This window comes from Emys orbicularis, chromosome 6, assembly GCF_028017835.1.
Source record: "Emys orbicularis isolate rEmyOrb1 chromosome 6, rEmyOrb1.hap1, whole genome shotgun sequence".
NCBI classification, from domain to species: domain Eukaryota; kingdom Metazoa; phylum Chordata; order Testudines; family Emydidae; genus Emys; species Emys orbicularis.
Window position 1 is genome coordinate 115,662,043 of NC_088688.1, and position 14,280 is coordinate 115,676,322.

Consider the following 14,280-nt stretch of genomic DNA (forward strand, 5'->3'; position numbering starts at 1 on the left):
TTTAACAATTTGTGGAACGTGAATTCATTTTAAAGGAGGACAAGTTCCACAGCAGTCTGCAATTCAAATGTTAATGGAGCAAGTTTTAAGGCAGGACCTATTTAGTACGCTCCCCACAAGAAACTGAAACATACATTTATGCACCCACAAGAAAGAGAAACTGCGTCACAGCTTAATACAAGTCAGCTCGGCAGTTTGTCCAAAACATTATCAAAATCACAAACTGTACCACCCAAAACCTGGCCTGGTTTAATTAGACAAAGGAGATCATCAACAGGAACATTCTTGATGTTTCCTGTCCTTACCATTACATATTTGGACACTGAGCAATCTAATCATCTAATGCACTAACAATAATCAATAAAATATGTATGCAGAAGATGACAATTTTAAAAACTCTGGCACCATTCTGTGGCTCGGGCCTTGCCTTTTCTGTTCATCACAGCTGAGAGTAAAATTTTTCAGCCACACATGTCCTAGAACGCTAATTTTTGTTTATTTTTTACATGGGATGGAGAAAATTTGTAACTGTCAAATTCTCTGGTCACTTTGACAACATGTAAAGTAAAATATTGGTCAATATGACTAGTGCTCACAAAAGATGAACTCTAATTGAAAAAGATTTTTAAGAAGGAAATTCTTCTAAAAAGAAGAACAGCTGGGTTAACAGCAAGGAGTCTGGTACTGGAACACACGTGAATGAAAAAGTAAAATTTACACAAAAACATCTAGTCATTTATATTCTCTTGGATATTATTTCAGACTAGCAATATTCTATTCTTCCACTTTTGTATTAGTATTAGGACTTATATCCACTATATGCAACAGGCACTAAGAGGAACACTTTTGAGAGGTCAGTATTGTAAGCTTGCATAGTAACATTATAGCATATGTGCCTGACTTAACAAATTACAAGTGTATGTCTAATTTATATGCCCAACTGTAGTCAAATAACCATTATTAGCCAGTTGCACACACAATTAAAATATTTGCATGCCAAAGTACTATGATGGTGCATGCAAATTAGGTGTGTAATTGTATATTCAAATATATAGCAAATTTGTTCTAAAAAGAAGTGATAAGTCTTTAGTGGACCAATCTGAAATGATCAGCTGTAAATGGTGCATTCCATCCAGTAGAGGTACCCAATTTTGTGGGAGGGTAGACAAAGATATATTAGGGAAGGGCCAAAGAATCAAGATTTCAGTTTTTCAAAAATAACTAGTTGGGTGTTGGTTTGGCATACCCCTAACTAGGGCACTTCAGATTCTGTTTCCTTTTTATCTGAATGACCAAAGTTTGATGCATTAGGGAAGGAGGTAGAGAAAAGTTTCCAGTTTCTTGAACAGATTTTAGAGTTAGAAGTTGTTGATTGTAAATTATTGATCATCATTCATCACCATCATCATGTTCCCATTACGCCTGTGGCAGCTAGGGCAGCGATGAAGTTCCTCCACTCCTGTCTGTTTCTGGCAAGTCTTTCAATGGTTCCCCAGCTGTGCCCCTGGTTTTTCAGCTCGGCTTCCACAGCTCTTTGCCATGCTGTTTTCAGGTGGCCTCGTTTTCGCTTGCCTTCAGGTGTCCATCTTATTGCTACTCTGGTGATGGAATCAATTTCCATCTGAAGCACATGGCCAATCCATCTCCAACGCCTCCTAGCAATGATGGTGCTCATATCCTCTTGGCTGACTGTGTCAACGGATCTTGGTTTGAGATTCTTCTGGGCCAAAGGGTACGGAGGATATTTCTGAGGCAGGTTATGGAATGAAGACAGTTTGTACATATCATTTATCATCATTAAGCACCAACCATATACTTGGACCCATACAAGCCCAAAATACAGGCTGTCTCTCCCCCAAACAGCTTACAGGCTAAACAAAGCAGAGAGCGTACAGGACACAGTGGAAAGTCCAGAAGAGGGCATGAAGAGGATATTTTAAAAACAATATGTTAATGTTATTGTTGACTCACTTCTTGTGGGCAGAGCAGGAGGAATGAGTCTTCAGGGAGGATTTAAGTGAGGACACGGAGATACCATGGTGATGGTTTTATAAAATCAAAATATACAGAGAGAGGGGATAGGATAGATATAAAAGATTTGGATAATGAGAGCATGGTGGCTTGAGTGAAATGACGTGGTTTTCTTACCCTGCAGGCCAGATTCCCCTACTGCTGCACTGGCAGTGCGATATTATTTCTGGTTTTTTTCCCTCTCTCTCTGTCTATTGCTCTAGAGATGACCATCCCTGGTATATATGCAGTACCATGACTTCACAGTGGGATGCAGTACAGTAGAGAGAGACAATGGACTGGGAAGGTGCAAATTCTTGTTTCAGCAGAAACTTCAATAAGAATGACCAAAGATGATCAAAAAATCTAATGAATTATAAATGGATTTATATTTTAAGTGAAGTTTGAAAATTCCCCAGGATGTTTAATCATTGATTTTAACCAACATACCTTTCAGTTCAATGTAACGGGACAAATGTAACTAACTTCGCTGGTTGGAACTGCTCTTTTTTTAAAACAAAAACAAAACATCCCCCAAAAGCTTGCTGGTGCAAATTTCAGATGGGGCTCATAACAGTACAACTGAGGAGATATATTTTTAGGATTTCTGAATAGGAGCAGTCTGTCAGTAAGCTGCATGATTAATAAACATTTTATGTTACACAGATAAACACAGAGCAAAACGGCCAATTGTTTTGTGACAGGATGAACTGTTTGCTGTAAACTGGATAGTAACAGTAGCTGCTTGTGGCTCAGGCACAGCGACAACAGTGTTGTGTGATATAAAAGCAAAGTGGTACTTGGTATGCACTGCTGCGGTCTGGGGATCACGCTAGTCATGCCATGGGTAAGCCAACAATGGGAGAAGAGTAATCTTAGTGTTTAATGTGCGCTGTTTGCCCAGAATACCTCTAATTAATACACCCTAATAAACATGGGCTGGCATCAAAAGTGCAGTTGAACAGACAAAGACACATGGAGAAATACTGACTCAGTATCGTGAATCCTGATCATGACTTCATTGGGCTGCCGGTTCCCTCAATACACTGTTTAACTGGCATAGGCAAAATCTGCAAATACAAACATAAAACCCTATGCGAACACAGATGTCCATTTCTACAGTGTTTGGGGAAAGAACTACACTTTATGTGGGGTTGGGTTTTTTAGTGTAAGGAAGATGTTGGCCTGAGAGTCCTGGAGACTGAAATACTCTGTCCACAGAACAAGTTATGGCATGAACAGAGGCAACTCCTGCTTCCTGTCTAGGAGCTGCAACCGTGCTGGAGGACTTGGAGAGAACATCTCTTCAGTTTCCCTGCCTGTTCAAATCACTGGCTGCTCCTCCGAAAAGTCTACCAATTAACGCTAATTAACATGCATCGGACAAAGCACATTTTATAAAGGAATACACAATAGTGCCTGATGTTATATTAGCGTTATTTGAGAAATGATCATGTACTTCAAAAACGGTGAGGCTAGACTTCACTCTAAGTTATACCTGTGTAAATCTAAAGTAATGACATTGACTACAAAAGAAATACTCTGCATTCACATCAGTGGAAATCTGAATAAAATCTGGCCCTGTATCATCACACACAAGGGACAGAGATAAGGCTAAGTTACACAGTCTGAACCGTGGAACTTCCTGACTTAAAAGTGCGCAACTATAGGTGCTGGGGGTGCTGCTGCACCCCCTGGCTTGAAGTGGTTTCCATTATATAGATGGTTTACACTTTGGTTCAGTGGCCCTCAGCACCCGCACTATAAAAATTGTTCCAGCATCCCTGTGTGCAACTGTGAAACGTTAATGCTGCCCAGTACAGTGTAAGTTTTTTGATGTAATATATAGCATTGCTTACTGTAAATCAACAGGACATACAGATATTCTGATTAGGTTAATGTAATAAAAAGCCATCGCCTTACTCTTTGGTTTGTCTACTCAAATTCTTAGGGCACGTCTTCACTACCCGCCGGATAGCTATGTTGGACAAAGGGTGTGGATTTTTTTCACACCTGAGTGACACAGTCATGCCACCAAACTTTGTAGCATAGTCCTGGCCTGTATGAAAAGCATTATGTAAAACATTGCAATACTTATTAAAACAGAAGAATACGCACACTGAAATATACTGCTACCTATGGCCAATAGGTTGCCCAGCACCGGTATAGGTATGTTTACATTTCAATACAATTTTATCTAGATTTGAATATAAGCTCATGTGTGTGCTGGGATTTCCCAGCTCCTACCACATGATGGGAGAATCAGAGATAGCAGGGGCGGAAGAATCACTTTGTTCATCCCCTGGCATTTTGCAGGACTGCCCCATCCATCACTCCCATGAACCTCTAGTGCAGGGATCGGCAACCTTTGGCATGTGGCCCGCCGGGGTGAGCCCCCTGGCGGGCCGGGCCTGTTTGTTTACCTGCCGCTTCCGTAGGTTCGGCCGATCGTGGCTCCCACCGGCCGCAGTTTGCCGCTCCAGGCCAATGGGAGCTGCTGGAAGTGGCGGCCAGTACGTCCCCCGGCCCGCGCCGCTTCCCGCAGCCCCCATTGGCCTGGAGCAGCGAACCGCGGCCAGTGGGAGCCGCGATCGGCCGAACCTGCAGACGGGGCAGGTAAACAAACCGGCCCGGCCCGCCAGGGGGCTTACTCTGGCGGGCCGTGGGCCAAAGGTTGCCGATCCCTGCTCTAGTGTAACTTGTAATGCAGGAACTCACGGGAGCCCTGGATCTGCAAACAGCTCTATGACATTGTGCCAATGGAAAACTTGAGTAGTTTTGCTCAGGTAACCTGAACCTTTAGATTAAAACCCTGGTTTCAAAGTACACTTTGGGTACCCAATCCCAGCATATGTTCTCACCCTCTCTGGGACCTTGCACAGGGTTCCACAGCAAGGAGACTGGGTATATTTTTTTATTCATCTCTCCTCTTAATGAGATCTAATGTAACTGCATGTTAATCAGTAATGTTCAGTAACCAGAAAGTGTGTTTTTAAAAACTCTTCTGCCTTTGTGATCCTTGTTCCTTCAGATGAACTCCACCATATTCTGAAGCTAAATTTAGCCTCAAACTCCCACCATTTAAAACAAATTCCTTTAAAAATGCTAATAAATCTAAAGAGCAGGAGACAGCCCTGCCTGTAAGTTGCAGGCCAGCTCAATGCATTGAGTTAAAAAACAAAAAACAAAAAAACACGGCAGTGCATCAAGGACTGTGCTCAGATGTCACAGCTTTTCAGGAACAGATTTTATTGCACTCCCAAGTCACTGTTATCCAACAAAATGCAACGTACTGGGAACAGACCCTCAAAGCTCACAGCATCTACATCTGACAGCTAGAAAGTGACTGAACTGACACTCTTACTACAGCTTGTCTGTTACAGCTGTCCCCCTGCTGCATTCCTTTTTTCCCCTCTCCTTTCTGTTTGTCCTGTGTGGCCGCCCCTCCTGGCCATTGTGCTAACTAAAGTCACAGCCCTATTCATAGGAATGGCTTGTACAGACTAACTGGAGCCATTGCTCTGCCTAGGGAGGGGGCTTCTTGCTTCTTTGTTTGGTTCCTTTGTTCAGACCCGGGCTCAGAGTGGGGGGCGCTGCCCAGAAATGCAAGACCTGAAGTGGCCAACTAATTAAGCATATGAGTCATACCTGTGGCTCAGAACATGCCCAGGCATGCCTATGCTTACCTGCAGCCTTTCCCTGCCTTCTCTCCTCCCCTGTATCAAGAGGAGCCAATCAAAAGTACTGGTGGGAAACTGCCTGAGTTTGCCTTTAAAGCCGGACATTTTCTGATCAGACCTCGGAGAAGGTCCTTGCTTTGCCACCTGGTCTGATCAGCTAGGGGTCTTTGGGGGGCCCTCTCCCCGCTCTTGTTTGTTTTTGAGCGTACCCCGGTTTTTAAAATCCCCTCCCACGAACAACGAATTTGTGCCTGGAGATCTCCTGATTATTGTAAGCGAATCGAGTCCTCTCTCCATCCTCCGATGCTACTGCCGTTCCTGTCTCTGTGCTTGCTGCTGTCCTGGGGAATGGTAAGAACTCCCTCTTGCAAACTCCCCCTGTCCTGGCTGCTGGCCTTGTTTCCCCAGTAGACAGACTCAAGCTAACTACTTGGTCTGTATCTGTAATCTGTTTCTGGCTCCGCAGCGCCTTTGCTGCTAGAAATAAGTCTGTGCCGCTGCTAGGCTGTGCCTTCCTGGACTGTATCCTGGGCTGCCGGCTTGCAGCCACCCCACTGCTGCGGCCACCACTAGTCCCCCTCCCCCCCCCCGGGTTGTACCCTGGGCACACACCACTCTGCCCTCTGGAACTGCTCCCCCTCCCGATCAAATAAGTGGCAGGGAGTGTAAGGTGCACCTATTAGAATCAGGTTCTTAGTCCAGATAAGTTGTAATTTCATTTTGCATAGCTGTGGTTAAGTTAGGTTTAAAAAATTGTTGCATTGTGTTCTGTTACTTGCTAATTGGTGTAGTCTTGGTTAAGTTAGATCATAGATAAGATTTTGCTGTGTTCTGTATAATTGTGGTTAAGTCTGTCTTCCCGCTACCCCCCCCCTCCTGAGCTTGCCCGTGTCTCCCCCCGAGCTCCCCAGTCACTCGTTGCAGTCTCTCTGCTGTTTAAACTTGCAGCCTGTCTGCTCTCTGTGTCTCCCTGAGTTTAAATCTCCCTCCGCAGTGCCTCTGCCTTTGGTCTCCGCTCCACCACGTGCTCCTCTTCCCCCATCCCCCAACCTCATTCCTCTACCACTGCCTTTCTCTCTCTCTCTCTCCTTTAATCCCTTCCCCCACGTGCTCACCCCGCTCCTACTGCTGCCAAACCTCAATTGTATTACTAAAGTCTAGCATAAACCCCCATTGGTTACCCTTTTCCTTTCTAACACACCTCACATTTTACATTTACACCACTGTGACATATTTTTACCTAGAGTTGTTGGTTATTTAACACATAACTGTTAGTTGGTTATATGCTGCTGTGACACACCCTTTACATAGAAACTGTTAGCTACCTGTTACATTTATACTTCAGTGTTAATTGGTTACCAACTGTATTGTACCCAACTGTATTGTACCCCACTATTGAAACCCCCATGCTATTTACTAAAAGAAACCCCTCCCCAATTGTCTACCTTAACAAACCCCATACCCCTCACTATTGAATTTTCCCTGTTTTTACATTTTCTTAATAAAGTTTATTTTGCACCCCACTAGTGCAGTCGTTGTCCCCCAAGATCCCCTACCTGCTGGCAGGATCACAGCTCACCATTTTAAGGTGTTTTTACCATGTGCAACTCCCACTGTCCTCCAAGGGATAAAATCTTGAGGTACAGGGCTGGCATTAGATATAATTCTTGTAGGCAGCCATCTAGAGCACTAATTTTTTTTTCAGGAGACCCCGCTCCAGCCACACTAATCCCCAGACAGGAGAGTTTTCAGGAGCACAAGTGAGAAGCTCTCCCACCAACATAGCGCTGTCCACACTGGCGCTTATATTCATGTACCTTATGTTGCTCGGGGGGTGATTTATTCACACTCAAGTGACATAAGTTATGCCGACATAAGCAGTAGTATAGACATAGTCTGTGTTTATACATTTCAGTTTGATACTGGTGGAAGCACCTAAACTGACTAGAAAGCAAATCCAAAAAGGCCTCGCTAAAAGGCCAACAGTTTTTCCTACTTTTTTTGGATGTCAACAGAGCTAACTTGAGCTGAAGGCTCAAGTGCAGTGTGCCAGTTTCAGAGTCTCCTCTGTGGAGGAAGAGGGGATAATCGTCATACAACAGCCACTATGGCATTTTGCACTTCTACAGTACCTTCCATTCAAGGATCACAAAACATTTTGCAAGCATTCATGAATTTAGCCTCATAACCCCCCCGTAAAGCTGGTATTATTATATCGGTTTTATAGATGAGGAACTGATGATAGAGATGTGAATTGGCTTCCCCAATGTCACACAGGAAATCTGTGGCAACAGAGTGCAATTCATTTAACAAGATTGGGCTTGAACCACAAGACCATGAATGATTCAAATTAACGTCTGTAAGTCACTCTAAAGATGTAACGCACTATACAGTTACCTATTATTTATTACGAATGGCACTTGGTTCGCTGCAGGAAAAGAGAACAAGCATCAGGAGTGAGGCATTATACATGAAGCAGGGCTGGTCAGTATATTGCAATCTCTCTGGAGTCCCATTAGAATTTTTACCAAGAATCAAATTTAAATTTCAAAATATTTACAGTAACGTCTCAGGGCGTCCTGCTTATCAGCTGTTCTGGAGGGCACGATTTCAAAGACTTTCTCTATGATTCAATCATCTGTCCTTGTATTTCTCCTTAGAACTGCCTGCAGTGCTAGCAAGTGAGTCAGCTCTCCCTTTTGCCACATGGGACAAAGAACTTTCTACAAAGAACTTTTAGAACTCTGTCAAAATAACCAGGTGTCGGAGGTGGAGGGGAATGACCCACTAATCAGCAGGGCTTAAAAATACAGCCCCCATCTTTTGGTTGACTCAAGAGCTAATCAGGTAACTGCCTAAAGGAAATCATCTATGTACAACCCCAATTTGCTCTTTGATTTTACAATTGCTGTACTGGGATTTAAAAGTCAGATAAGCCCCATTTTAAAAAGCCAGCATCCTGCCTCCAGGCTAGTCTTTGTCAGCTTTATTATTATTAATCCAGTACCAGCATTTGGAGTTGTTTCTCTTTTTCAAAAATACTTTGATTCATCAGCCAGCTTTTGGTTTATAGAGCGCATGGCAATCGGTTTATTTAATCAGAGCTTGGCCCATTTTCTAATTTAGTGGGATAATTTTGGCTCATTTCCTGCAACGGTGAACTTGCTGGGGCACAGCTCATCCTTAGCAGTTGCATTAACGTTTGAGATGATTTGTCATGTCTGTGTTCACTTTGGCAATCAGTTCCTTCCTCTCTGCCCAGAAGAAAAGGAAGATACAGACATATGTTTTTATGCATTTCCATGCTGTGGTCTAGGCTGATGGTTGCCAAGAAGATTCTGGAAGCGAGGCAGCGAGAGCAGGTGGGGCTCCATCAGCCTGCTGACATGGTACTTCCTGATGCAGGTCAGGGACATAACCTCTTTGAAGCTGCTGAATTCCATCAGAATTCTAAATAGAATTCCCATTCCCAGGAACAGATTGCTGGAATGCAAGAGGATTTGCACACAATGGACATATCACCAGTTGTATTACATTCCTCGCTCTGCAACTGACTCACTCTGGACTTGGGCAAGCTCCTTCGTCACTCTGGCCAAATTCAGGAATAAGGGGGTTAACAACTGAAACCGTCTTTACTCTCTCTGTATTCTGGGGCCAGCACAGACCTCAGGGCTGCTCTAACTTGTGGAGCAGTGTTCTCCAAACACGCTCTGGTTTACCTCTCATATCTCCTGCCTCTGACATGTCCCCAGGCTGGGCACAGAGATGGGGGATGAGGTAGAGCTGCTTTAGCATCTCTATGCCAGTGGGAAAGCCCTCTTTTCTGTAGCCGTATCCTCAAAGGCCTCTTTTCATCCCTTTAAGGCCCCTTTCTGCTGCCAGTGTGGTGTAAAGGGGCCACAGTGCAACAGAGAATCATCCCCTCTATGCTTAAGTTTTCCCATCTGTAACATTGGCATAACAGGTACCTACAACAAAGGGATGTTGTGGATTAATTAATATGGTAAAAGGAAATTTCTTAACTGGTCATTCCTTTCTGGGGACCACTGGGAAACTCTTGTCTCCTTTGTCTCACTCCACATTTCCTGCTCCAGTCAAGATAAACACATAACCCTTCCTCCACACACAAACAGAGGCATCTGCTTTACACACAAAGGCATCTACTTTTTGCACATGTGCATGCAGACACACAGAGAGAAAGACACAGAGGCAAGCGTCTGCTTTCTACACACACGGACGCATTTCTGGTCAGCCATGCTCGTAATGTGCATTTAACCATTAAAAAAGCAGAACAGTGCCAACGCTTCCTTAATAACTTGTAGGATACAGAATTGCGACTTCGGACTTGTGGAGAACCCTGAGCCCCATCCATTCTAAAGGTGCCCCCGGGCCCGGTGCTAACGTTTGCACAGAGAATCCCTTTCCAAATTGAACCTTCCCTCTCCTCTCGAAGATGTTTTTAAACCTTCAGGAAATAGTGAAAGTATGTCCCATTTCTGGAATCTCATCTTTGGAGACAGTAAGTTAAACATTGATCTATCTAGAGCCAAGTCTCCTAAGTCAAGGGAAGTGTCTGGTTTTGTCTGAATCTCTGACTGAAAGTGAATAAATCCAAGTGCAGCACACCCACTACTTTCACAAACACCTACATAATTATTACAAAGGAAATCCTACTTCACTGTTATACAGGTCACCTCCGCCCTCCCCTCCCTCACCCTGCACTCTATTCTTACTACTTCCCCAATTGTAAATGCTGCAGTAGAGGGAATTGGCCTATTGCAGAGGCATGCGTTCATTTATTTAAATGGTCTGTCTTGAAACACAGACATTTCATTCCTAGTGGAGATCAACTGTGACAGGTTTGGAAAAGGCTCAATTAAGGGAAAGAAAAAGGAGAATTCTCCACCACGTTAGGCTGTAGATTACCACTTACCAAAGGCTCTAGCTCCTTGCGGTCTATGACATTGAGCTCTGTTACAAAGTAATAAAAGTGCTTGTAACAGGTATTGACGTGGGCCTCAGCTCCCATGATGATGATGCGGTCGAAGTGATGAATGTAGACGTGAACGAATACCCGGAACAGCCTGCACAGGATCTTCTTGCAGATCTGAAGGAAGTTCTTTGGAAAGGGAACACCTGTGAACAAAGAAGGGAGGATAATTGCTTTAGATTAGATCACGGCTTTCTGAAAGGGAGTTCTGAAGATTCAGACGTAGGCTCCAATCCAGCAAAGCACTTACGCCTAGAGCCCTGTGCACATACAAAATTTGTATCTGCATCCGATCCACACACATGGTCTGTGGATATAAAGCGGATATCCGCAGATTTGCAGGGCTCTAGATATAAAATTTGGATCCTCATCCATCCACGATTCGCAAACATGGTCCATGGATATCTGCATCTGCGGATCCAAAGTGGATATCTGCAGATTTGCAGGGCTCTGTTTATGCCTGTGCTTATCTTTTTACCTACGGTACTGTGATCACTCACTGTAGCGGGGTGGCCACCCCGCTCCTGCCCGGAGGGGTTAAAACAGACCTGGAGAGGGCTACAGCTGGGAAAAGAAAGGCTGATTGGGGAAGCAGCCACAGGTGAGGCCACGCCCCAATCAGGCCATGGCTAGCCCTATAAGAGGGCTGAGAGCCAGAGGCTGAGAAGACACTCTCTCTAGCCTTTTGAGAGAGAAGGACCTGGCTGCCTGGGAAGCTGAGGAGGGTACCTAGGTGGAGCAGTGCTGGGGAAGGGCAGAGGCTGGGGAACTCCAACCTAGCAAAGCCCAGGCTGCAGGCTGAGTTAAGGGCCCACAAGAGGGTACTAGGGCTGCAGAGGGGAAGCCCAGGAATAGGCAGAGGCAGCTGGTCCAGCCTCCCTTGCCGATGATGAGTGGTTTACAGACTGCAGTCCGCCCCAGGGACCGGGGGCTAAATGGAGACGGGCGGTAGCCACTGAGGCAAGGTGGGGAAAGGGGGTTGGGGGTTCCCCTGGGAGGGGAGACCCAGAGGGAGTACTGCGGTGGGCAGAACCCCTGGATAAAGGGTACCAGGGTCCGGGAGGGACATGGGGGCCAGCGGCAGTCGAGACATCAGACAGCAGAGGGTGCTCCAGAACTGGAAAAGAGCTAATTCCCTGGACAACCAGCAGGAGGCGCCGCGCCGGTGAGTCGTTGTCCCGCCACACTCACGTTTAAAAGTGATCATGAGCTTAAGTGCTTTGCTGGATCAAGATCATAGGCACTGGTACTGGTCCCACAGACAACAATGAGGGCCTTGCGATTTACTTTAAGGGGGGCAGAGCCAGACTCTTAATGTCCACTAGTATGAATCTGATTCCCAAGTGTACCATCTTGCTTAGGGCTTGGCTACACTTGCGAGTTACAGCGCATTAAAGGAGCCCCGGGCGCACTAGCTCACTCCCCGTCCACACTGGCAAGGCACGTAGAGCGCTCTGACTCCGCGGCTACAGCGCTGCTGGTACTCCACCTTGGCGAGTGGAAGAACATTTGCTGCGCCCCCGCTGGAGCACCGCAGCACCAGTGTGAACGAGGTGTTGCATTACTGCGCTCTGATCAGCCTCCGGAAACGTCCCATAATCCCCGTAAGTCAAGTGGCCACTCGTGTCATTGTTTTGGATATGCCCTTTGAAAGCTCCGTTTGACAGCTGGCTGCTTATCTGCTCCGTGACAAAGCAAACCATTAGTGTGGAATACTGTGTGAGAGAGAGAGAGAGAGTCCGGGGTGGGGGTCTGCTGCTGTCTGAACTTACAAGACAGCATGCTGACATGCTCTCAGCTCCCCCCAAACCCACTCTCTCTCCCCCCACATACACAACACACTCCCTGTCACACTCCACCCCCCCACCCCCATTTGAAAAGTATGTTGCAGCCACTTGCATGCTGGGATAGCTACCACAATGCACTGCTCTCTGTGGCCGTTGCAAGAGCTGCTAATGTGGCCACGCCAGTGCGCTGTCAGCTGTCAGTGTGGACAGACTACAGCGCTTTCCCTACTGCGCTCTACGAAGGCTGGTTTAACTCAAAGCGCTCTACATCTGCAAGTATAGCCATGCCCTTACACAAATCATTTTCAGCTCCAGGACTACCGTTCCTTGTGCTATGAGATTAAGCCCATGATACACATGATGAGCTTGGTTCCAGGGGATGGATCTCATTGACTGTGTTGCCATCTTTATACAAAGTCTAAGGTGGAAGAGACTGCTCCAGTCACTTTTTAATCTTCATCCCTATTCTATGCACCTTTTACAATTGTTATTTTAATAGAATGTCTCTTATACATTTGGGGCAGCTGTCCCAGTGTCCCATGCACTGTAATGAACAGGCGCACACACCAAAGCAAGCAATGCTGCTGCTGCTGCTGCTGGCAAGGGAACAGTCAGACCTCCACAACACAGCACTGAAGAGCACTTCAAAATTCTCTTAAACGAAACCTGATCTTGCAAAGTGCTCTGTATCTTCAATTGTCATTGGACTTATGTAAAAGTTGAAGGCCTTCAGCTCTTCACAGGATCAGGTTCTTAATGAGCAGATATAGAGATAAAACAATTTACTAGCACCCCATCTAAAATTCTGACCTAGAGCCAGCTTTGCAAAGTGTTTTAGTGTGAACTTTATCACATAGTCACTTTGCATGGCTTTGTGCGCCCTCCTGATTTTTGCTTGGATTCTGGGGTTTGATCAGATCCAACAGCAAAAGTTCTATTCACCATGTTTTGCAGAGATATCACCCACTGGCCAGATTCATTTCAAACTTGGCCTGAGTTCATCTGAAACTTGATACAGGTTCCCTCTAAAGGGTCACAAATGCTTGGCCCAAGTTTCAAGTTCAGAATGAAAGTCAACACCAGGTGAACACTCACCTGGGCTTGTGTCATGAAGGTTTTGCACAGCTGTAATTAGAAACTCCGCAGCTCCCCTCACAGTCTTTTGTTCCAACTGCGATAGAGCTTTCCTTACTATTCCTTTATACCCCTTCTGAAGTGTTTTACAGTTACACTTGAACTTATACAATACAGCAATTGATGTGAAGGCAGCAGCTGTATATGTTACAAATTATTTCAAAAGGGAGAAAACACTAATCTTTTTCCTTTGCATAATTTATTACCAAATGATTCATCTGGGCAGTGAGAAACCAGCCAGGCATTTATATAAGGAGATTTACTCCTTTTTAAATGTTTGGCGATACAAAATATGTCTTCTCTATAAGTAACTCAAACACCAGGCTGACAAAACCAAATAGGGAAAAGCCCATGTTCAGGATCTTCCCCCTCCACTTCCAAACACCAGTGTCCAGACAGCACTCTCAGTAATGTTGCCACCTACTTACATTTAATATTAGTTGAAAGCATCTGTTCGTCTCCTTTAAAATATTACTCAATCCTCGCATCATCCTTGTGAGAGTGCTACAAGAAAGTATATTATCCCAACTTTACAGATGAGTAAATTGAGGCACATAGAGGCGAAGGACTGCCAAATAAATAAGTATGGAAGAGTATAAGAAGCATAAGAACAAAGATAAGATCAAATCCAGAAAGCAGAAACCACTCCTACAAGAGCAAATTCCAAGCTCGTGGAGGG

At 45.0% G+C, this 14,280-nt stretch overlaps 1 protein-coding gene across 1 annotated transcript in view; it reads right to left on the reverse strand.

The window, feature by feature from the left end:
• Positions 1–1,405: 1,405 nt before the first annotated feature.
• Positions 1,406–14,280, reverse strand: part of MOB3B (MOB kinase activator 3B) — a 77,117-nt gene continuing 64,242 nt past the window's right edge. Inside the window, exons 2-3 of the mRNA XM_065405921.1 lie at positions 10,624–10,826; positions 1,406–1,747 (exon numbers count right to left, since the gene is read on the reverse strand). Coding sequence (XP_065261993.1) covers positions 1,406–1,747; positions 10,624–10,826 — 545 coding nt within the window. The remainder of the gene's footprint in view (positions 1,748–10,623; positions 10,827–14,280) is intronic.